This window comes from Diadema setosum, chromosome 3 (genome assembly GCF_964275005.1).
Source record: "Diadema setosum chromosome 3, eeDiaSeto1, whole genome shotgun sequence".
Lineage (NCBI taxonomy): Eukaryota > Metazoa > Echinodermata > Echinoidea > Diadematoida > Diadematidae > Diadema > Diadema setosum.
In genome coordinates, this window is record NC_092687.1 from 25331221 (window position 1) to 25357561 (window position 26341).

General features: G+C 36.8%; 1 protein-coding gene across 1 annotated transcript in view; it reads right to left on the reverse strand.

The window, feature by feature from the left end:
• The window catches only part of LOC140246715 (uncharacterized), a 73538-nt gene that overhangs the window by 12497 nt on the left and 34700 nt on the right, over positions 1 to 26341 (reverse strand). Inside the window, exons 6-9 of the mRNA XM_072326054.1 lie at positions 20014 to 21560; positions 18714 to 18875; positions 14965 to 15147; positions 5809 to 5991 (exon numbers count right to left, since the gene is read on the reverse strand). Of these exons, the coding sequence (XP_072182155.1) occupies positions 5809 to 5991; positions 14965 to 15147; positions 18714 to 18875; positions 20014 to 21560 (2075 nt within the window). The remainder of the gene's footprint in view (positions 1 to 5808; positions 5992 to 14964; positions 15148 to 18713; positions 18876 to 20013; positions 21561 to 26341) is intronic.

Consider the following 26341-nt stretch of genomic DNA (forward strand, 5'->3'; position numbering starts at 1 on the left):
ACACACACGAAAACAAGCACAAAGAGAAGTTTGAAGCACTAACTGGAAACATCGTAACAGATAGACACATTTATTGTATTTTTTTAATAACGTTTCTCTTTACCTTTTCACTTTTCCCGTCCTAATTTACACAATGGCAAAAGAATTGCAACAAGACAGAGAATCATGAATGAGACGGTATCGTCAGATACTATAATTTGGTGATTCAAAGAGCCGCTGACATGAGACCTTAGATGAGTAGGCCCAAACTCCCGTGGTTTCTGCTATCGGGACCGGTTATACAGTATCTTTACCAGATGATACTCCCATGCTTTCTGCTTTCGTTGACCTGTTATATCTTAAAAGGTTGATACATGGACCTTTTTGAGATAGTATGGCTCGTGGCCAAATATATGAGAAGAGAGTTTAGAATATTAATAATTTCATGTGATCATATTGCATCACAAATCAAACAAAAAGTCGCACCTCTTGATTTTATGTGAGGACTAAAAAATGGTGATATGGGTCAACCGAGTCAATTTTTATTTTTTCATGTTTTCTGAAAGAGTTTTTTTTTTTTTTTTCGTCATGTTCTCAACCTTGGCATTATAAAATAAATACAAAATTGTGTATTCAGCAGGTTTTCTACCACTTTTTTTTTGTAGCATAGTGAAGTCAGGTATGTTATGGAGAACCCTTTTATCTCTTGAAAATATTTTTGCACATTCTTCACTTTTAGACAACTTTTGAAAAAATAAAAATATTGCTTTGAAAGTTGGGATTACGGACAGAATGTGTGAATAGAGCACACCCAATATCAGCTTCACATGATGATCCATTCTTTGCTGTTGTTCCAGTGGTTTGCATGCCCCATTTTATCTTTGTTTGTTTGTTTGTTTGTTTTTTTCATTCATCACATAGTGTGGTTTGGTAAAGATTAGGTGCTTGAATAGACGCTGTACTCTTTTCTCAGTTCACAATTTTTCAGGGTGTGTGCTTTCTTTCTCATATTTAGATAAGTTAGGAGAGTCCAATATGGTATTGAGGTATATATCATTTTAAAGCTTAAAATCTGTTCTTAAAGAATATGTCTGAACTACAAATCCATGTACTGTACTTCAGAGCCTCTTTTCTCAGTTCACAATTTTTCAGAGTGTGTTCTTTCTTTCTCATATTTAGATAAGTTAGGAGAGTCCAATTGCATTGAGATATACATCATTTTAAAGCTTAAAATCTGCTCTTTCAGAATCTGTTTTAACTACAAAGCCATGTCTGCCAACCTTTTTTTTTTTTTTCTTTTTTGAGTTTGTGTTGCATGGTCAATCATATTCCTGCATCACAAAACCAACAAAAATCACCAGACATGGAACCTGAAAGAGCATACAGGTGTACTCTTGGCTTTTAAATGATGTATAACTCAATTCAAATGTACTCTCCTAAGGTACCTGAATATTATAGAGAAAGCACCTACCCTGGAAGAGTGTGAACTGAAAAAATAGGCTCTGAAGTGCAGCGTCTATTCAAGCACTTAACCCGTTCCTTAAGGGAACCTGGTTTACCAGGTTCCCGTGGGAGCAACTGATATACGGGAACCTGGTTTACCAGGTTCCCAAAATGAAGACAAGGATGCCTGCTTCAGTGGCCTAAATTCATGTTTCTTTGTGTGAGAATGCTCAGAAAAGTGAGTTTGATAAAAAGATCAGAGTTTATTCTATCAGGATTTGTTCTCCTGCTGTTTAAAAAATAAAAGGGTTTACAGTATTATGTACCTTTTCCCGATTATGTACCCTTTTCCCGATTGTATATGTTTCAGTTTAACAACGTCCAACCATCCTCATTATCTGTTTTCAAAGAATATGAGCACGATTGTAAATATCGCCATGCCTGACGGAAAATATGATCACATCATCACATTTCTTCGTATTAAGCACATTGTATGCGACCGGCTTGAGAAAGGTTATGTCATTAATAATTCTTTATCGGAAGCATCTTTCTTCGGTTTCGCGAAGTGCAAGACAGTTGACACTCTATCATTTCATTTAAAGCAACTCGTGTATATGTTTAGCAATAATTTGCTTCCGTCTTTTTTTTAATACTTTGTTCCTTAAAAAAAATCAATCATTCCATGAATATATCCCAGGAGTTCCTATGAATTTCCTACGCCTCTTTTACGAATGGTCATTGATACAAATACACTAAATCATGTAGGCCCAAGTTATTGGAATTCTTTGAATCAAGATGTTAAAAAAAATGCCACATCCATATATTCTTTTGAGAGGAGACTGACGCCCTTTTTATTGCGTGACTTAAGTACTCTTTATCGTATGATTCTACCGTACTGAACTATTAATTTGGCATTCGTACTTACATACTTACTCGCTTTGTCTCCCCTTCGATATTGCCGAAAGCGTCTTAGCAAATTAACATGACTATAGGAGATGAATTTTTAGATATTATTCCCGTACATTATTATGTCCCTTTATTTGTCCCCTTTTTCAGGCGTCACAATATCATTTTTATCTCCATAACTATTATTTATTTCTCTTGACATGCTTTCGCCGAAGATCGCTGTCTCCATCTCCTGTCTGTTAGTCTTGTTCATTCTGTTTTGTATTATACATACATTCCTTCAGTAGTGGCATTGTTATCTAGTCTCGTTTCATGTTTCCTCTCGTCTATGTAAGTGTATTTCCCTGTCAATCTATATTTCAGTGGTTTCTTTTTAGCACTCCCGTACACTAATGTATGTCCCAATAAAATTACAATCATATTTTCGCATTGATATTATCAAATATGATTAAACTGTCTAAAGACTACTATCGATATGCGACCAGTTGATAGATGTACCTTTCAGCTGACACAGTGGCGTAACTACGGGGGGGGGGGGGGAACACGTGCACCCCCTTCCCCTCCCGTCCCCCCCCCCCACCCGCTGGAAAAAAAAATCCAAAATTTTAATTCAAGGGTTAGTAAACTGCTTTTGAAATCAACATGAAAGGGTGATCAGGAAATAAGATATTTTTTTTTTTCTGAGATTTCTTCTAACCATAATTAAAGACTTATATTTTGTGAAACAATGTTCAAAAAGCCCATTCTGAATATAAAAGCAGGATGTGCGCAGTGTACTCAGAACATCCGAACGGCAAAAAGAGTCGCTGCACTGTTCGCAATGTGATATAGAATGTCCACCTAGTTTGTACCTTACGCTTCGTTATATCAAAGCTAGATCATTGATTTTGCAGTGTTGCTTTACTAACTAGTCTATATTAAAATGTCTTGCATTGCCAATAATAAGGCTTGACCTGGGCTATTTCCCAACTTTTCCATGTATATAAAACACACTAACACACAAACACAAACAATTAGGGGATGCTCTAAAGTGCAGAAAATAAACCGACACCCTTGACTACCAGTGGAGAATCCGGTGGGGGAGGGGGGGGGGGGGGGCTTAATTTCCAAAGCGTAAAAGTATAGCTACAAATGGCAGTTTTTGGACTATTAATGTCAAAATTTTCAAGCTAGCTCACTCCGCTCGCTCGCATTTTATAGCTTTGCCATTCTCCTGATGTTGCTGCCAGTAATTGCCAGCAGTTGCGCCCGGTGCGCCCCCTTATTTTCCAAAGCGAAAAAAATATATATAGCTACAAACGGCAGTTTTGGGACTGTAAAGTGTCTAAAGTTTCAAGCTCGTTCGCATTTTATCGTTATGCCATTCTGTTGATGTTGCTGCCAGTAAAGGCCAGCAGTTGCGCCCGGTGCGCCCCTCTTAATTTCCAAAAAAAAAAAAAAAAAAAAAAAAATAGCTACAAACGGCAGTTTGGGGACTGTAACATGTCAAAATTCAATTTAATTGTTATGAAATTCTTCTGATGTTGCTACCAGTAATTTGTCGTTTCACACCGTCATTCCATAATCCATGTAAGGAAAACTTAAAATGTTGCTCAATGACTACGCTGTGGAATTTATCACATTCCATTATGTACTGCAGACTGACAGCGCGCGCACACACACATAGACACGCACGCATGCACAAGCATACACACCCTCAAAATTACTTTTTCACGAGGTGCCCACCCTACCCCCTCCAATGTCTTGACCCACGGTACGCCACTATTTCAGCAAAGGCCGAAAGGAAGATGAGTTGTTCCGAAGAGTAAGATAACAGTAACAGAAACAAAACCAAACAACCGTGCCTCACAGTGATTTATGGCAATACACGAAACACACGGCCAGGTGTGTATGATCTCTTTATCTTTATTTTGAACGTTTTACTACGTCATCGATATTTGCATTACTTATTACATGAAAAAAATATCAGTTTTGAGATGACTTCCACTGAAGTGGTTTATTCTTATTAGAGCACAGCCAATCTGTACTTTCATATTAGTGTAGAATGATGTACTGGTAACGACTCTTCTCAGAGTGTCAAATTTAGTTGTGATGCATACTTCCAGTTTGTCTGAAAGAGAGATAAGGAAACCGAACCAAAACGTTTGTTTATGATTCATGCAAATGAATTGATGTACAGTCCACCCCATTCTAGAACACTTTTCATCATTGTTTATCCTTTCCTCGTCCAATTTACAAGCATAAACGGATCGAATACGTTTGATTGAGACCTAACCTCAGGTTTCTCACATGTATTTATTTATTTCTATTTTTCAAGATAGACAAGGAAAGACATCTCATGAAATTTCAAGAGGGATTCCACGTTCATTTGAAGAAAAAAAAATGTTTTGACATGCATGGGATATCCAATAGAGCAATCCTAATAACATTAAAACCAAGCTTTTATCATAGGACCTCCATGTTTTACAATGTGTTTTTTTTTTTTTTTATATCTGCGCCAGTCTAAAAGTAATTTTGATGTAATAAATTTGGATTTCCTCTGAGGATGGTATGTTTTGTGTTATTTTATTATGTGGTATATTGGTTTCTCGCAAAAAGTTAAAAACCGATTCTTCTCTCCACCAGTACTACTCCATCCCCTGTATGTTGGCAAAAGCAGCTCAACAGACAAAACAGAGACTGATATTGATGTCCCAAGGGAGAAGTATATTTGAAAAAAAAAGTGAAATGTTGCACATTATTTTGTAAAAGAAAGACGTATATGTGACCCGCTGCAACAAAAGGGTACCAAAGTCGGGGGAGGACAATTTTCTGAAAATGACATGACATTATTCCCCTACTCTTACACGTTAATGTCATATATAACATGACTCCTAAAAGTACTCGGATGCAGAGATATCGATGATTGTATTAGCGCATGTCGAGTGGTTTAAGAAATCAGCGTTTCGAGAAAACCGTTTGACAATAGAAGGTACGCTCCTAGCAACCTCTGCGATGTTCATTCAAGCTTAGCGCCAGCGGTCTACGCATGACCAAACAGTAACCAGGATGTCACGCACTGAGCAATGAGATCACGCCCTTGTTGCTAGGGGCGGAGTCTAGCTGAGGCGCTAAATCCAAATCTTCGGACACTTTTCCGTTCCGTTGAAAGTCGGGAAATCATGGCCCAGAAAAATTCTATTTTCTTGCCTTTCCTTTGATCATTTAGCTTCGAAATTTTGGCAAATGATAGAAGATACATTTGACTGCAAAACTACGTCAAAAACAGATATCCGCATGTTTTGACGGATTTTGATGATCTGACTTCAAAATCGATTTTCTCGGCTCGCCGGTCAGCGTCTTTAGGATCCTTTTGTTGCAGCGGGTCACATACTATACTCAGAAGCGGTCTTCAGTTTAAGCAAAAAGCTATACAAAGAGCTAAGTGACATAAGAGGACAAAATGGAAAATCACACACAGTCTAAACTTAACTAGCATACCTGACAGGATGATGCCGAGGCGGATGCTTTGGAGAGAAACTGGCAGTTCAGGTAGGGACAGTTAAGACTGAAGCTTGAAAGACTTGGCATAGTGCAAACCAATTGGGCCAAGTCATCCCCCATCGAAGACTGTTGTTGAGAACCGTCGTGCCAGCTTTCAAAATTCAACGTCAGATCCTGTATCTGTGAAAGAAAAAAATAGGGAATATCAAACAAGTGAAAAAAAAAAAATCAATTAGGGAATATTAAGTAAAAGCCAATAACATAATCAACTGTGACCCTGCACCTCAAAACAAACAAAAAGTCGCCAGACATGAAATTTTAGTTAAGACCACATTCTGAAAGAGCAGACTTTAAGCTTTAAAATGATGCATAACGCAAATCAAATGGACTCTCCTAACCTATCTAAATATTGGAAAGAAAGCACAAACTCAGGAAAAGTGTGAACTGAGAAAAGAGGCTCTGAAGTACAGTGTCTATTTTAGCACTTAAACTTTACCAAACCGTGCTGGCTGTGCGATGAATGGGACAAAAAAACAGGAAGTAAACCACCAGATTATCAACAATGAAGGGATTATCAAATTAAACTGAAATTAAGCGTGCCTCATTAACACATTCTGTCCATAATTAATGCCAACTTTCAAGGCCGTAGCACTATCATTTCAAAAGTTATTAGAGTGGAAAGTGAAGAGTGTGTACAAGGTTTTTCAGAAATGAAAAAGGGATTCTAAAGACACACCTAATCACACGTGGTAAACTGCTAAAAAAAACCACACACACTTTCCTGTCCGTTTTATGATACAAAATTTTAGCATAATGTAAAAGAAGACCCTCTCTTTCAGAAAATATGAAAAAATCAAGTTCGGCTAGGTTGACCCACTTCACTTATTTTCAGTCCTCACGCAAAATCAGTGTGTGCGACTTTATGTTCGTTTTGAGGTGCACTGTCACATATATCAACATCATTTAGAACGCATAACCAAGTGAATGTCACCTCAATAATGATTCATAACATGCAATAACATTCAAAACCTGGAACACAGCCTCGTAATACTCATGTCAACGCCTTTATTGCCTGCGGTAATATATTACCCCACTTTTCACAATGATTGGGCAAGCAGAAATTCTCTTTCATATTCCAACATATTATTTATTCCACTACGAGAGAAATGTCCGTTGAGTATAATAATTAGGTGTGTAATGAGGCGGATCGGATATCGTCAACTTTGCCGTTTCAAGAATTCAAGGAAGATTTTTCATTGTTCCTTCCACCAGTGATCAATGGTGAACAGGTATAATCACTTCAGTAATACCATATCAGTAAATAACGTGTCATTTACAAGAATGGATATACAGACATTTGAAAGTAATGTGAGGGGTAACTTGTGATTTCTCGCTTGTATAATGTTTCATACTTTTAGGAGAGTGCCATCCGGTCATTTTCGTTCAATGACAAACATTCTCAGTGACTAGAGGATTTCTTATGTAAAGGTCAATGGACCCGTTACTGAAGAAAAGTTACTAAAGGGAATATTGAAACCAATCAAAAAAAACAAACAAAACAAAACAAAAAGCAAAAAACAAGTCTAGAGCAAGCAACACAGATCATCAATCCTTTTCCATGCCTCATTCCTGTACCCATCAACAATTAGGCATAAAAAAGAGGAAATCATACATCCATCACTTCTCGTTCACATTGTTTATAAAAACTCGTAATGGCACTCTAATACAAATCGAAGATAAAACAATCAACGCCCATGCAATGTCAAATGATAATGTATACCTGGCAAATACCTACTGTGTTGACGCAACCAGCAAGTTGTTAACTTCATAACAAATTAATAAAGAATTTGCTCATTTTTGCTCATTTTTCTAATAATGATTTATATTCTTTCTGGTTAGTTTATTCTGTCTTTATTTGTTACAAACTCTAAAAAGTTGAATTATCCATCGAGTTTATGCCAGGTTTAAGTGTGCGCGTGTGTGTCACACACAAACACACTGCTGTAGCTTCTGACCACCCGAGCATTGAGAATTTAGGGTTTCTGGGACGAACATTGAACTACGGCTTTTTATAGCTCAGTCGGTAGAGCACCGGTCTAGCAATCCGGAGGTCTCGGGTTCGAATCCCGATGGAATCCCATTTTCTTTGCTCATTTTTTCCACTAATAACAAATTAAAAACTGACAATTCGGTGTCAAAGATACTCTCCATTTACATTCCAGTACACAGATGTACAAATTGATTTGCCACCTCGTAATAAGTATTACAAATATTCGTAATAAAACGTGCAAATTGGCCATGAGGCATAAAAAAACAAACACAAATAACAGAAACAACAGCAGCACTGTCATCGTTTGTGTAATTTTTGCTCTGACAAAATGATTATCGCAGGACATGACGTTTTGTAAAATAAATGAGCGAATAATAGTATGTGGAAACAGCTTAATATTGATCGGCACATTTATAGGCAGATCTATACTTAACAAAACTCACAGGAAAGTTGGAAATTATCATCGCAAAAATATAATATGACCCTGCATCACAAATCTCCAAAAGGCAACATGACTTTCTTGGAATTGTATTAATGTATTCACTCTCTGTCCACGAGTAAGCCATACTGATCAATCAATCTTCTGAATGATTGTATGCCAGTACATGCCCAAAATTGTGCATGGGTAAGAAGAATGCATATGCATTTTTTAGTATTGCAAGGCTAAATTAATCAAACATTGTTACAAAGACGTCATACAATCAATGTCCTGCGTCAGATAGTACAGTATAGTAGTGACAGAAGTCAAAACATGACAACGAATCGTTTTGGAGGAAATAACAAGTTGTAAAAGTCATAACCATAGATTATTATTATTATTTTTTTTAACAAGAGGCATGCATACTTTCAGTTTTATATGTAGTCCAAGAGCATTAGGTCAAAATAAGCTTAAACCTTGACATTTTTGTAACAATCTGATTTTTTTCTTCTCAACAGGTCCAGAAATATGTCTAAAATAACATACTGAAAGTCCTCATAAATTCTCCTTGAGCATTTTCGACAATATATTATGGCGTCCAAAATGGCCTCCATTTCCTGAAATTCTTTTAACTTTTCAACCAGAGAACCCTTACATAAAACCTACATATCTAAATCTATATTTTTTAATCATAAAGAACTCAGTAAAATACATATCAAGAGATTTTGACACACACCAGTACCGTTATCCAAGGAGGCGTTCAAAATGGCCGTCATTTTCTTAAATTCTTATAAGTTGTCAACCAGGTAACCCAAATACGAAAAATAAACACCCGTGTTTTTTTTTTCCGTTTTTTTTTTTTTTTTTTTTTTGGGGGGGGGGGGGGGGAGGGTGATGCACACAAGTTCCGTAATTCAAGATGTCGTCCAAATGGCTGCCGTTTCCAACTATAATATTTATAACCTTTCAAATAGGCTACCCAAATACATAGGTCCAATGTCTTAGGAATAATTTTTTTTTAACGATGAAGAACTCAATAAAATACATTATTATTAGGGGGCTTTGACGGACACAAGTACCGTAATCCAAGACGACGTCCAAAATGACTGCCATTTCCTGATTTTTTTTTAACCTTTGAACTAGGCTTTTCGATACAAAGTTTAAGTGTCCCTGTCTCGAAACACGAAGAACTCGATAAAATACATATTAAGAGATGATGACACACTAGTAGCGATCAAACCACTCGAACTCTTCCTTAACCCGTTGAGGACGAGTCCCGAGTATACTCGGGCAAGCGTCTATGGGAAATGCGTGTTGTAGCAAAATCAAACCGTCCTCAACGGGTTAAATGCAAAACGGGGAGCAAAATGGGCGGCAGTAACAATTTTTTTTTTCTCACCATTATGTAAATTAAAGGACAAGTTCACCTTCATAAACATAAGGATTGAGAGAATGCAGCAATATTAGTAGAACACATTAGTCAAAGTTTGAGGAAAATTGGACAATCGATGCAAGAGTTATGAATTTTTAAAATTTTTGTGTTGGAACCGCTGGTTGAGGAGACTACTAAGGCTCGTGATGTCATATGAGTACAACAGCATAAAGAAAATGTAAAGAAAATTCAACATATTTTCACTTTTTTTCGCATAATAAAAGAGCACTTGACTTACCTCTTTCTAAAGGCAATGGGAATAATATTACCCATAACATATGTCACTAACGAGTCGAGGGAATGTGTACTTTTTTCAAAAGATGAAATTTTGTGAAATTCGCTTTATATTTTCCTTATTGTTGTACGCATGTGACATCATACACTGCAGTAGTCTTCTCATCCAGCGGTGACTGCACAAAAACTTCAAAAATTCATAACTTTTGAACGGATTGTTCGATTTTCCTCAAACTTGCAATGATGTGTTCTACCAATATTGCTACATTCTCTCAGTCCTTATGTTAATGAAGGTGAACTTGTCCTTTAATGTGAGTATAAATTAAAATAAGAATAAAAAAACAAGTTTTTATGTGTAAAGTAAACAATTAAAAACATTTGGATGTTAAAATCAAGGAGTGTGTCCTTGTTACGAAAGAAACTTTCACCATTGCATGTGTTGCTAAACAGAAAGCCTACATGGTCAATTTTGTCACCTCAAATACATGAGATGTTCCTCTCACATACGGCTTGCATTCTATGCGGTGAATGACTATCAAACGGTGTTCCCAACTAGATTTTGCATGTACACTTTAAGTTTCTGTCACTATTTTATGTGCAAAAGTCATTCCTTTACAGAAATGTAGCAACTGGTAATTCAAAAGGAAAATTAAAAATACAATTGTTATACATTGTATATGGAAGCAAAGTTTGGCATTCCTCTTTAACTTTGCTCACTATTATGTCCACTTTAACAGAAATTTATACAGATTGGAAAAACAGAATTCTTTCACTAAGAATGACTTCGTGTCTCAGAATAACGTGGCACACAGGGGGTTTCCACCATGGCACATAAATAGTTAAAAACAGTTAAGGAAAAAGATATGTTCAGGAAAGTGTCGGGGAGGGGGAGTGTGGGAGGAGAATACTTCTTCCCATACGATGGAGATTTTGATAGTGGCACTTTCCAATTTGAAATTCAGAGATTTAGCGCACACAGACACTGACTGAGGTGATGAAATATTGGATATTTGTCTTTGTCATAAAAGTAAGAAAGTATGTATTTATTTAAATATGCGGAGGTGTGTGTGATGCTCCATCCCACAAAATGGATATATCTTTTTCCATGTTACGGGTTTAATGGTGCGCCTTGTTGATGAAATACTATATTGTTTTCTATCAAAAGTGTTATTCGAATAAAGACTAGCATGTATTGATTAATTGATTGATTGATTGATTGATTGATTGATTGATTGATTGATTGATTGTATTTGTTCCTGCATTATATTTTTGCTTATGTAGATACATAATATTGAGCTACCCTGAAAAATCAGCTTATTACCGACAATGTCCAGGTTAAAGCTATTTTTTGTTGTTGAACTATTTACAAGATGATTGAACTAACTGGGACAAAACAATTGTTTTTACCCGATTGTATTAAAGTTATAAGATTATTTTCTGTAAGAGCGTCCTATTTCAATTTTTGATAACATTCAGCATTTGGTGATAGTGCAGTTATTCCCATTTTTTTTTTTACAGTATCAAATCTTGCACCGTTCAACAAACCTTGAAGGGATTTTATAATTTCAGTTGAGACCTTACCCCCGGTATCTATCATTAATATACGAAGATGAGAATAGATTTTGATTTTTTTTTTTATATGAAAAAACAACAACAACAACAACAACAACAACAACACGTAATTCCAGGAACGTATCGACGTTAATCATTTTGATGTAAATTGGTTTTGAAGCGATTTTGATATCCAAAGCGGAATAATCCTAATACATCACCGTAAATAACTATGGTCCATTATTAACATACCTGGCAGGATGAGGCTGAGGCAGCTGCTTGTTTGAAAACGCTACAGTCAAGGGAGGAACATGTCACACTGAACCTCGAAAAACTTGGCATAGTGAATATCCACTTGATCTTGTCAAGCTGTAGAAAAGAAAACCCCAGAAACATTCACACACAATAGCTGATTAAAGACAAGAAATCGAGCCAACGTTACAAGTCAAGCGGAAACCTGGAATTGTTGTATGCACACGAATCTGATAATGTGACCCGCTACAACAAAAGAATCCTAAAGTCGCCGACGGCTGATTCGAGAAAATCAAGTTTGGAGTCACGTCATCAAAATTGGTCAAAACAATCGGATTTCTGTTTTTGACATAATTTTGTCGTTCAATGTTTTGTCTACCATCTGCCGAAGATTCGAAGCTAAATGACTAAAGGATAGGCAAGAAATTAGCGTTTTTCTGGGTCATGGTTTTCCGACTTTCAACGTAACAGAAACGTGTCCGAAGATTTGGATTTAGCGCCGCAGCTACACTCCGCCCTTAGTAACGAGGGATTGATCTTATTGGTCAGCGCGTGGCATCCTGATTACTGATTGGTCGTGCATAGACCGCTGGCGCTAAGCTTGAATGAATATCGCGGAGGTCGCTAGGAGCATGCCTTCTATTGCCAAGCGGTGAAAACTGTCTCGCCTCCCCTTGATCATGATAGCGTCGCAAGGAAAACTTTGAAGGCGTTTTTCTCGAGACTCTGATTTTCTCAACCACTCGACATGCACTAATACATTCATCGATATCTCCGCAACCGGGTACTGTTATGAGCTGTGATATACATGATATCAAAGTAGAAGAGTAAGGGAATGATGTCATGCCATTTTCAGAAAATTATCCTCCCCGACTTTCGGATCCTTTTGTTGTAGCGGGTCACCAATTTTCTAACGACATGTGGAGAATCAGATACAAATGTCATAAAACCGCAATACATAGGACTACTGCCCCAATACGCCTCGCGTGCAATATTCATGAAGCGACATGTGACACTGGATTTCGCATTGCATTATTGTGGACGTTGATTTCATAGAAATCGATAATGGTGTCAAGAATCTTTTTAAGCAATGGTGTACGCCAACTGCCAGAATATTATTGATGTATATATATTAACATGTTATTAGAATTATCATGAATATCGTGAAATGGCATAAATTAAACATGATACAAAAAAAAAATAGCGCGAAGGACTACGAATAAAACGTACGGGGGTACATTTCTGGGATAATGTGAAATGAGAGTGAGATCCTCGGAGAGGGAGCAAAGTGAACGAGAGGGGGGAGGACTTGGGAGGGGATACTGTTAAACCCACAAATGTAAAAACGCCCACAAATGTAAAAAACGCCCACTAATGTAGAAATGATTTCAAACGTCGCTCACACATGTAAAAACGACAAGTACTATAGTACGTCGATATGAATAGACTCCCTTCTCTAGGATAGCAGTGCACTTCTTGTAAAATAATGTGTACGTGTACGGAGACGAGTGCGTGTGTGTGGGTATAGTAAGTGGAGAGTTCGGCGGGGGAGATGTGTGTGCGTGTGTCTGTCTGTGTGTTACGGTGTGCTGCGTGTCACACCTTTCCGGCGGGCAGCTGCGCCTCCGGGCAAGTTACGCGGGCTTGTTGCGAGTATGAGTAGTACAATTTCTGCGGGTGGACAAAGATGTTAAAGAGTTCCGTACTTGCGTTTTACCTGTTAGACGCGTGCCACTTACCTGCTATTTGCATGCCAACCTGTCATGGAGTATCGTTGCATGTACTACTGTGATAACATGATTGTCTTCTGTCTGTTTGTGTGTGCGTGTGTGTGTGTGTGTGTGTGTGTGTTTTCCTGCAAGTTTCTGTTTCTGGGCGGCGGGTGAGGACTAACTTATCTGCAAAGGAATCCCCCTGAAGAAATTTGAAATGGCAGAAAGTCATACAGAATGTCTATAATATACTCTCAACCAGCAGAGAGGCAGTAACTGACCCTCAACATGCACGCAGATGACCAGCGACACTGGCAAATCAGACTTTCGTGCGCATCTCCGGGTACTAGTGCGGACCAACACCACTGCGGGGAGCTCCGGAGGAGGGAAAAAAAAAAAAAAAAAAAAAAAAAAACTCCCCGCAAGTCAACCCGCAGGCTTCCGCAGACATGATGTGACAAGGCCTTAGTTTTAAAGCTCCAGTCCCCGTATGTCGCTCGTAACTGAAAACGGATTGGCTTCGACAGGTCACAGTACACGGAATACATGCAATTAAGTAGCGCACGTCTAGCAACAGGTAAGACGCACGAAATAAGGGTATACATAAACGCCTACTTAGTAGAAATACGACAACCACAAATGTAAAAAAAAAAAAAATACATTTGTGGTTGATGTTTGAATTTTTTACTGCATTAGTAGGCGTTTTTTTTACATTTGTGGGCGGTGTTTTTTACATTTGTGGGCGTTTTTACATTCGTGGATTCAACAGATACCCCCAACCCGGGGTAGGGACTTTTTGTAAAAATAGAGTGCAAAGTCGCGTTTATAGAGCATTTAAAAGCAAGTTTGTAGAAAATCAAACATAGTGAAAAAAATGGTGCGGAAGGACTATAATTAGAGCATACGGGGATACGTTTATGAGACGGAGTGAGATCCTCTTGGAGGGAGCGAATTCAAATCGTATTATTACACTATTGTCAACATTGCTAAATCAACTATTCTTACGTCTGCAGCATGTGGTTGTCTGTTTATTACTATTTGTATTGAGAAGATTCTGTTATTGCCCAGGGTATTTTTGCCTATTTTTGTTTTCCTCATATGTTGCATCCTTGCTCCTCTTCTGTATCTTTCACTTCGTTCAGAATTTGGGACCTACGCTTAACATGGTCGTTTTTCAGTGGGTTCCATCATAATCATTTCTTTAGCTTAATACATAGAGCCATATCTACGAAGAATGACCACTATGTTTTATACGTTCATATCAATTTACTTTGCATCCAAGATGGGCATTGTGATTCACGTCATTTTATTATATTTGATGTGCATTCCTTCGTTGAGAAATATAAAAATAAGTTGAATTGAACTGAATTTATTAAAAAAAAAATACACCAAACTCAGAGAATGTCATCTGAATCATGAATGGACTTATAGAAAACATGTTATAGATATATTTGAACATTAGCGACCAAATTCACATCGAACACAATCCAAGGTGGTACACTACCTGACAAGCTGATGCTGAGGCGGCGGCTTTTGAAAAGAAAATACCGTCCAGGAAAGGACATGTCATAATGAAGTTCGAGAGTCTTGGCATGGTGAATATCCATTGGCTCAAGTCTTCCCAGATTGAAGATAGATGTTGAGAACCGTCATCCAAACTTTGAAAAAGCAACTCCAGGTCTTGAATCTGTAGAATAAAACACAAAAACAAACAAGTCATAACATGAAGAAGATGTTTATAAAATACTTAAAGAATGAATGACTGAACGCAATCAAAACACGAAAAGAACACAATACAATTTTGTATGCATAATCATCTGGACGAAAGCCTCATGATGATGATACCCCTACATGCTTTGATTTTTACTGGGACCCTCCATTTCCATTCTAATCTTTGTATTATGTATATGTATATACTTTAAAAGGGAATTTCTGTTGTTACTCGTGACCAAATGTACGTTTTCTCTGAAATTGTTACAAATATGTTCTGTGAATTATTGTATTAATTTTCCCTTTTTATTCCATGGAAATGGAAATAACAGTTGAAATAAAAGATTATTACATTCACAAGTTTATTGCCTTATACATAATTACAAGATAAGCTAGATAGACTGCTCTGATAAAAATTAAATGATAACAACACAACCTGATATTTACTCTTGTTCGTTTCCACACATTTTCCACATAATTCCAGTACGTTATAAATGAAGGGTTTGTTTGCAAAAACCGATAAGTCCATTTTTTAAGATTTTCTGTCATAAAGTACAAAATAATACCTTTTGAATGATATATTGGTCACTACATAAAAAGGTATATTTTTTAAGTTATGATCAAAAGAAGCAAAATTTTTCTTGTTATTCTCTTTATTTTTCTTGACCTTTAATCGCAAATATCTCCATTTGGCAAATATGGACTTATCGGTTTTTGCAAACAAACTCTTCAAATATAATTCTGTTTAAACAAAATAGGCCTATCTCAAAATTTTATGAATTAAGAGGGACTTGGCACGTGGCCTTACAAAATCGACATTTTTTTTTTTTTCTGCTAGCAATATGGTGTCCATTAACAGCAGTAACGGTAGTAATGACATGTCGCTAAGTGCAAAATTAAAACAAAAATAAATGTAGGTATTTACCTAACTAACCAACACACTTACGAAAGCAGGTGACATGTTGTATTCCTTTAATATTTTAAATTGTGAGCAAAAACTCGACATAATTATGTTTAGGTCAACCAGAATTCAGTTACGCTCTTTTTTCTTTTCTTTTTTTAAATATAGATATATAATACATCATTTTGATGAGGTCACTATAGACTCGCTGCAGGACATGTATTGTTTTTTAGAAACATTATTTTTGTAATCAATCCCAAGACAAGATCAAGTCATAGTGATCATTGCACTTGTTATGCATTATGTCGATGCATGCTAAAAATCATGTTAGAAAGAAGAAAAGCAGCCATCTAACAGTACTCTACAACTGAAATGATTTGGTACAACTGGGCGAAACAGTCAAGATGACACGTCAAATGATAAAGTATTGACAATAATCGAAACATGAAAGCGAAGTGTGTGGGCTCAATTTACATATAACTAACATATTATTGTAACATTCATAACAACAGCTGACCGTGTTGGTGGCAAGAAACGTTGCGGCTATGATAATTATACGCTATTGTAGATAGGTTTAACTCTAATTGATAGCTTTACAAGTAATTTATGTCCGTGCATCAACTGATTATGATCATAAAACCTGGGATGATCGAAAATATTGGTAGAAATGGTTGTATTGACACGGTCGTTATTATTCTGTTTAATACTAAATCATATTCAGCATTTCATGGTGCATGTAGAATGATTTTTCTTTTGAAACAAACCTTTCATCGCACATTTTTTTATACCATTTGAAGCCAAAATAGCTTAACAAACGATGGTACATGACAACAGATTGAACTTTACAAAGAAGGGGATAAGTACTAAACAAAATTTTACGTGTGGAAAGGGTAAGGGCCTACATGCATCACGGGTACGTCGGAGAACCTTCAATAGTCCAGTTTAAGTGAAAGTTGCGTTCTTTATATTTGCAATTCCTTTTATTTCCTGCGAAGGTCCGCCGAAATTGTTCGAATTCATCATGTTCTCTCTGCTGTTGTTGCATCCCCCATTTGTGAATGAACAGACGTATTATGATTTGCCATGTTCAAAATTATAGCACAAAGACATCATAGGATTTTGCAAAGTTGTTATTTTCTTTGAATTTTGTTTTAATCGAAGAGTCATCCATGACTTTGGTTTTTGATGATTAGGTCTTCCAGAACAGCGAATTCTTCAGTAGAGGGAGGGAGATACAAGAAGGACAGAGTATTTAAGTAGAGTAAAATAGGTGAATGTTAGGAAGGTGAAATCAAGTGTACACTAAAACATTATAATACAATTTTGTTTAATATTGTTAATGTTGTCGCTTTTGGCAATTATAATTTTTAACAGTTTTCATTTCACGGTAAAGAAAGTACCAAAGTGGTCTGTTAAAAAGAACAAAAAGAACAAACAAACGCACGAGACATTTCCTTCGAATGCGAGTACGTTAATGTACTTTTTTCAGATTTAATGGGACGACTTATTATGTGACTTACATGTCCACCAATTATAACCGCCTCCAAAGATTTTTGGCTACCGTTACGCGACTGTATTGTAAAATTACATGTATTTGGCACTGACTGCGACTATAACCTCAGGTTATTTTTTCTCCATTCCATGCGCTTCTCTCTCGATATTTCCATGTCTATTTCATTCTTTCTCTTTTTATCTGTTTGTCTGTCTGTCTCTCTCTCTCTCCTGAACTCTCCTTTTTCGTATCTGTTACTAGTACGAAGATGTACTTGTATAGTCATTGTGCATGGTTGTCTTTGATTGGTCACGTTTGTTTTTGTCGAGATCTATGCCGTAGTTTCATCACCATGTTTGTCTGTTTTCTATATTTTGGTGTTGTTGTTGTTGTTGTTTTAAGTTTTGCCTTTCATATCTGTTACGTGTATATATTGTTTTCATCCTCTTCGGATTGAATTATATTGCCATGCTTAAAGAAATGAATGAAATGAAATGAAATGAAATGAAATAGAATACGTATAGGGAGTGTGGAGATGATGTTCGGAACCCTTTCACCCTGTAATAAGTTGAGGTGTTAATTCGTGCTTTCCGCGTTATGTGAAACCGTAGTTAAGAGCTGCAGAAGGGATAGGTTTTGATGTTAAATAATATTTGTGCCTATTTGGTCCGACAACAGCTTTGCTTCTTCCTCGGGGCGAACAATCTCCGAAGGCATTTCCGAGGACAAAGAACTAGAGCGCGAATACAGAGGCGAGTGATTTGGACAAGAACGTATACATACCACTAGACCAAAACGAGCAGGTTCTTTTATAAGAGATCCATAAAAATAACTTCCTCATCATTTTTTTTTCAAATAATTTGGTCATTAACAACCTTCCTTTGTTCCATTGACCATTATTTTTGTATGATTTCAAGCAACTAAAGTGGTAGTAACACAAAGAATGTCTTACAACGTTTTGTCTGTCATTATGATTCTAATAATGATAATGATGATAACAATTATTATTATTATCATAATCATTATGTTTATTATCATTGTTATCACTATTAACAAATTGTGATAAAAACTCAAAATGCTGTAGTAACAATACATAGAAAGTCTGATTGCTATAACAACCAGTTATGAAACTAGTTTTATGAAGCCTTACCTTGCAGTTTGAAGCCTCTTTACCCATGATCGTGTAAAAGGTAGGGTGTAATTTTGTCTTTTCCAATGTAACTTTGCGCAGTACAGTGCTTGAACACATACCCTCCGCCAGATAACGTGACACAGTTTTTCCGCAACTCACATCATTGATAAGCAACGTTTCCTAAAAACGAATGATGGATAAGATACAGTAACAATTAGTATCTATAAGAAGAGTGATGCCAGAAGAAAAAAAAAAAATGTATTTTAGGGATGGGCAATTAGGAAGAATAAAGAAAAACCAAACAAATACATATAGAGGGTCACAATGGACTTGACTACAAAACAGTATTCATGCTAGTTTACTCACTGTAAATATCATATCCCTGTTGGAAAGAACACAGTGTCCCAAACATTGTGAAACGCAGTTTGGAATAATCTTCACACTGTAGATACGAGCGTTTTTGTTTTTGCGTTCTTACATTATTGGCACAGATTAGTAACTAAAAAATCATTACTCAACAATCTAAAACAAATATTGATATGTTTTCGAAAACAAACAAACAAACAACCAAAAATACACAAAACGTGGGACACTGCTCTTTTCAGGAGAAATATCTTGACAGTATGACAACTCGCTTTGATACACAGCGTTTTCAGTACAATCCTGGTCAAACTGACATGTTCACTATATAACCGATGTCAATTTGGCAACTGTGGATTACGTCAGATCGATTTTTTATCAAGTGCGAAATCATACTTGCACTTATCTTCCAATTATATTATTGCTTCACACAACGAAAATATTTATTTATTTTTTTTTTTTTATACCCATAGCTAAAGTACATTTACAGAATATTAGAATGAATTTGCGCGTTATCGAGAAAAACAACGAGTGGGATGAACTTTTCCGAAAAAAAAAAAGAAAAAAAAAGAAAAGAAATGACATTGTCTTATGGGTAAACATCTGCATGGTGATAGGATATCGGTATTAACCACTGTAAAGGATGCATACTGTCACTCGATATCTATATCGAGTGACAGTATGCATTCTTTACAGTTTACCTTCAAAACTCTGAATGGTACATTTGTATTTCCCATAATCCGCTCCAAACAAACAGGACAAATGCGAGAATGAAAAGGATTGGCAATATCATTGTCCAACCATTCACACACACAGACACATACACACACACCCACACACACATACACACACACATACACACACACATACACACACACATAACACAAACAATGGACTAAAATTTCAATGTCATTTTGCATATTAGTTTTGAAATTGATATCAAAGGATTTTCACTCACGGTTTGATTACAGTTCCCCATGAACACAACGCCTGCCTTTGTATGTTCTGACATATCGCGTAATAGTTTGAAATCATCCCATCGTTCTCCCACTGCCTTGGCAGCCTCCTCTGTATGACATTCAAAGGCAACATCAAGGCAGAAATACTGGTCACATGTTTCTATCAAGCTGTCGATAATATCGCGGCCAAGTTCCTCCTTGGAAGCAGAGGCGAAATAGAGTAGGAAGCGGAACTCTTCAGGTTGACGGAAAAGCTTCTTTTTTACTTTATTGTACCTAGAGCGATCTTCGGCGAATAAAGTACCAATATGCACACCTGCGATATATTCTTGGAACAGTTTATGGGGAAACGAAACTGTTGACGCAACAAAGGATGATGGAATATTGGCATCGCGCTGACGCTTCCTGTCGATATCTTTTTCTATTGTCAAAACACCAACTTTGCAGCATGTTTCCATGGCATCATGACACTTCTTAAATTGTTTTTCAGGAAATGAAAGCTTTTTTTCTAATATGCCATCCAGCGCTGTAGCACTAATGTCTTCAATTGCTGTACTAGCTTCTTGGAAAGCTTTACGGATGCTTTGAGTCTGTAGATTTTCACCGAATTTTGACGCGTAATGTTCTTTCAAACAAGTTATCATTTCACCGAAAATCTCCGAAAAAGTTTGTAGTTTCTGCAATTGTTTTCGTCTATCTTCACTCACGTCATTCCATATGAGGCAAAGCATTGCACAGTAGATGGGGAACGGAGCCATGTTAGATCGGATGACATCATTTTCATCCATGAAATTTAGCAAGGTTTCTGCAAGAGTGTCCCTTTCTCTTAGTCGAAAGTACCTTTTGACGTAAGTACCTAGATTTTCCTTGTTAAATCCTTCAACGCTAATAAAAGTGTAAGCCATGGCAAGACTCTTGTACATTCTAAACTCATCTGTTCTCCATGGTCTTGAGGTCACAATAACCTTGCATGACTCATACTGCTCTAATCCTAGAATACGAATGACCTCACTGCTGCTCGTTCCTTCCATTTTCCCGCTGAACTCGTCAAAACCATCAAATATGAGGAAAACTTTATTTAGGTTTGTTGAAATGTAGGCATCTATCTGGGTTGCTGTTGCTTCATTAGAGTCAGAAAGATATCTTTCCACTATGCCACCAATAGTTTTTTCGACAGTGACATCTCGGAGAGGAATTACAATCACCATGTCCAGATCATCAAGAATCCTTCCCTGGCACCAGTCCCAGGCTATTTTTGCGCAAAGTGTTGTTTTGCCGACGCCTCCCTCACCCTGGATCAAAAGGCGTTTTGAAAGATTTCCAATGTCATCATTGGTCAAAAGATCCTCGTACGTTATTGGTGTTTTACGCAAATTACTTCTATCGATTAGACTCAAGTTCGTGTAAATTTCATCTAAGTTAACACGTTCTATAAAGTTTAGTGGATTCACCGTGACCTGGCGTCGTGTCTTTCCATAATACACCTTCAAGTCATGTTTGCATTGGCGTACTTGTTCATCTGTGAGCGAATTGCCAGTTAATGACTCTAGAAAGTGAAAAAAAAAAGTTCAAAGACAAAAAAAAACAAACAAACATCCAGATGCATGTATCATAATAATATATATATTCATTTGTATTTTATGCACATTGTGATATATTTCGCTTTATATCTCTGTGTAACTATACCGTATGTCCCTTCAAAAATAAATACAACGGGACCCTCCACAGTAATATCTTAAAAAAAAATATTGAATTAATCTAGGTACAAATTCAGGGAATGAAAATATATAACTCATTGCCAACAACTAACAGAAAATTTAATTCGATTTGCTTCGGTGGTCAAAGAGAAATGAGGAATTTTGTAGAGGACGTCGGGAATTTCTTCCCTTCAATTTCTGTCTATTGTATTCACACACAAGAGCATCGAAGTGCATAACTCGGAAGAATCAGACTTATGACATGCTTTACAAAAATCCACATTTCTCTGTGACCGCTTCATAACCAGATCGAATGGGGTTTTCTGCAAAGTAGGGCTAAACTGTTACATCTTTAGACCCTGAAGTAACATTTACACAAATTAATCACATTGGGTGTTATTAATGCGAAAATCTGATTGTATTTTTTTTTCTGGGACATACTTTACATGCATATATACAATGTAATTATGTAACACGGGTATGTTGGAGAACATAGAGTTGCTCTAGTCCGAGTTCGAGTTCCTTCCTTGGTAAAGTTTTTTGTTTTCTGATGAAAAGGCCACCAAGAGATCACTTCAGAACCCGGCGTTTGTTTGGTAAACAAATCCCTACTTACCTGGGAGCTGAATGAACATCATCTGGCGTGGGTCAGCACAAGTTTTTTACTTGGCAGAAATGTTTTAATCAAGCCAGATGTGTTCTCCCCCTGCTCTCTACGCAGGTAAAAATTATTCTACTTCATATACTCTCTTGCTGCCTCTGTGTGTTTCACATATTGATTTATTATTAATGATGTATGTTGTGATTTCACAATCATAGGATTTCAAAATCATTGATATGGTTGAGAATTTGTTATATTAATTCATAATGTATGTAGCTATGATTTTATTAATTAGCTAACGTCTGGTCGCTGCCCTGCAATAGTAGTTTATTCCAGTTTTTAAAAACAAGCAATGAGATATATACATTATTCTCAGTTTTCTATACAGACTTGATATATTCAGGAGTTAAGGATTGATTTCTAGTTACCTTTAATCAATTCAAATTTGGTAACTGCCTCAGTTGCATGATACTGTGGCGTTAATCATATATTGCTATAAAAGCTAGGCGTTAGCGATTGTGGTAACGCTGTCATATTATTCACAAATCTATTATTCAATATGCCGGTGAATATTCTATTAGATATGCCCTTCGCAATATTCACAGTATATAAAGTGTTAAAGTGTAAGTATTTGTATGTGGGAACGTGCCCCACACTACTGTATATAATGTATAGTTTTTCTTTAATCACAGAAATTGCATTGCATGTGAAGGAACTCACCATGGCTTTTCTAATAGCGTAATATACAAAATTATGTTATGTACATGGCAGCATTTGTGTGTGTGGTTGTATGTGTGTGTGTGTGTAAGAGAGAGAGAGAGAGAGAGAGAGTGTGTGTGTGTGTGTGTGTGTGTGTGTGTGTGTGTGTGTGTGTGTGTGTTTGTGTGTAATCTGTGCCCTGTGTAAGTCGCTGGCATATAGAAGACATAGGTGATTTGATATAGACTAGGACGCTAGTTTTCCTGCTCAGGCCTGTTTATACTGTTGAAGTAATTTTTGTACACAAGGCAGACAGGGTGTGCTTTTGTATGTTGAAGTACGGTAGATGAATAGGGTCCGCGCGAGTAGACTGTGCCGGTTGACCACAGCTTTTTAAGACTGCACTACGGCGGAGGGCCATTGTCAATAGTCCTTACTTCGGTGGAGGCCGGAAAGATGTGCGGGTAGCTCTTTTGTTTCAAAGTCTTAATGGGGGAAGTCTCTCCCCATCTCATTTTCTCTAGGCCTGGAAGAGGCGAAAAGAGGAGCTAACATTTTGTAGTACATGTACAGTGCCCATGCTGTTTAAAGCTTCCTTTGTATACTTTGTTGTATAGTTATGTCATTGTATGTGAAAATTGTGAAGGTTGTGTTTTGGTACATTGAAAGTATTATGTATTATTGGAATGTGAATAAAGACTTTGCAGAACTGTGTTGATCAAGCCAGATGTGTTCTCCCCCTGCTCTCTATAAAGGTGTCATATCTCGCAACGTTAGGGACCTGTTCTTGCATCGTCACCCCCTTTTTTGTTGAGTGAACGCCTCCCCCACCCCCCCCCATCCCCTTACCCATAGTCTACAGTAGGATTTGGGGAAAATATGACTGTTAGAGGCATTTTTTTCGTAAAAGTTGGGAACCGGTCCATTTTGTATAATTCAAGTACACTGAATCCAAAAATTCCGTTTCCCGAGCAGAATTTTGAGATTAAGAGCATCTAATTTGCATAAACAAAATGGCCGCCAATTCATTGCTTTTTAAGGTGTTTCGATGATCTAATTTTCATAAAATCTCCCTATACATGCAAAAAAATAATAATTTCAGAAATTAAGGTGCAAAGACAACAGCTATGTCATCAATTGTTCATAACTTTCACTTATATATGCAAATCAAGAAGTGAAATATGCAAATTAGGAGTTGCCGCTTATACAGCAATGCGTTACCGCGTATTTTTGCACATGTATAATACGTACGTGTTCACTTCTGTTTTTAATCCTTTTAACACATTATCGGGCAAACAAAAAGTACTTGGTGTCGCCAGATTCAAATTAAAACTAGTCAATTCAATTAATTCAATCAATTCAAAAGAATTGAATTACACTTATGAAAATATCTATGCAAATTGGTATACAAGAGGATACATAACTGGCAGGATTCTATATTCTACAATATTCTTATCGCAATTGGATCTGAATCATAATTATCATTGTATCAAGACCGGTTCACAATTCCTAGTGTGATAAAGAGATACAAGAATCAACTCTAAGTATTGAAATAAAACATGCATCTCATTTGCATAATAAATCATGCATTTTTTTTTTCTTTTTCTCAACATATTTTCCCCTAAAACATAAGTTTTGCTATTAAAATGTACCTTGGCGAAGTGAAAAATAGATATGCTATCGGTCAAAGAAAGTGTATATGGTGTCATCTGAGTCCGAGGAAAATCATGTAGTGAAATCAACCAATTCAGAAAAAAAAAGAAATAAATAACAATATTTGCAATAAAGTATGCAAATTGGTATGCAAGAGGCTATACTACGTCAGGCTTCTAGATTCTACAACACATTGGCGCGATATATGAATCTGAATCATTATAGTTATAATAATGAAGACATAAGTTGATAATTCTTTTGTGATAAAGAGATACAAAAAAAAAACCCGCGATTAGAAATATCCTAATAATCTAATTTGCACAAGGAATTACACAAATAGTTGGCCATCGCTATGGATATATTCCCTAAAACAAAATCTTGCCATCAAAATGTACCTTGGCGTACTAAAATACAGCTAGGCTCTCGGGCAAACAAGTTGCACATTATGATGTCGTCAGAGTCCAAAGTAAACTAGGTACTGGAATCAATCAAAAAAGGATAACTGAATGACACTAAAAGAAAATATGTTTGCAAATGGATATTCAAGGGGCCGTATACACCAGGCAGGTTTCCAGATTCTACGTCGCACTGCCGCAATATATGAATATGTTTCATATATATAACATCAAAACCTGTTAATGATTCCTGGTGTGATTAAGAGATGCAAAAATTAACTGCAACTACTAAACAACACACATCTTAATATTCACCCATTCTCTATGCATATTTACCACCAAAAACAAGGTCTTGCCATCAAAGTTATCGGGCAATCACATCACTATACATTACAGTATGGATTAGTGCAAGGTCACCTAATCCTTCCTATACTCTGTCGTTTTCAATGGATAGATTGGTTTTTAATTATTTTCATTTTGTTGAAATTCAATTCAAGTGGCAACTTTTATAAATTTCGTCATCATTTATTTTTCTTTATTGTTTTATTTATCTGTTCACGCATTCTGCAGGCTCAAGCAAAAACAACAACAACAACAATGAAAGAAAAATCCTGGTATCTAAGACAGTGTCGGAAACAGAAACGAAGGGTGAACTTTGTAATTCTAGTCATCAACACCTTTATATTTCGGCTGAAAAGAAACATAATCTGAGTCGAAAAGTCTATTTCTCAATCGAGCTGAATTGATCTACATTCATGTAAGGTTTGCATCATCACATTGTTGCTAAAGGGGGTATCTCACCGGGATTGAAATTAGTTCGCGACTAGTTCGCGACTCCAGGTTTTGCTAGTTGCAGAGACGTCTCCGCGACGTCTCCGAGACGTCTCCTGAAAATTACAGAGTCTGCGATTAGTCGCAAGAAATTTAAACATATTCGATTTTCCGCGAAGTCTCCGCGACGTCTCCGAGACGTCTCCATCAGTTGCGGAGACGTCGCAGAGACTAATCATATCCTCGACTGCTGAGACGTTTTCGCGATGTCTCCGCGACGTCTTCGAGACGTCCCAGAGACGTCGCCGGGAGATGTTGGAGGCCAGAAAAACTGGCGAGAGGTCGCGGAGACGTGTCCGCGACTCTATTTGACGCTGTTTGACCTACTTTAGAAACCACGTGACCCATATGCGTGCTGACATCCTGCCTAGATCAAGTCTGGTGATCCTGAAACGGCTCCCTCATATTTGATTGATTTTTTTTTTTTTTTTTTTTTTTACACCTGCCATAA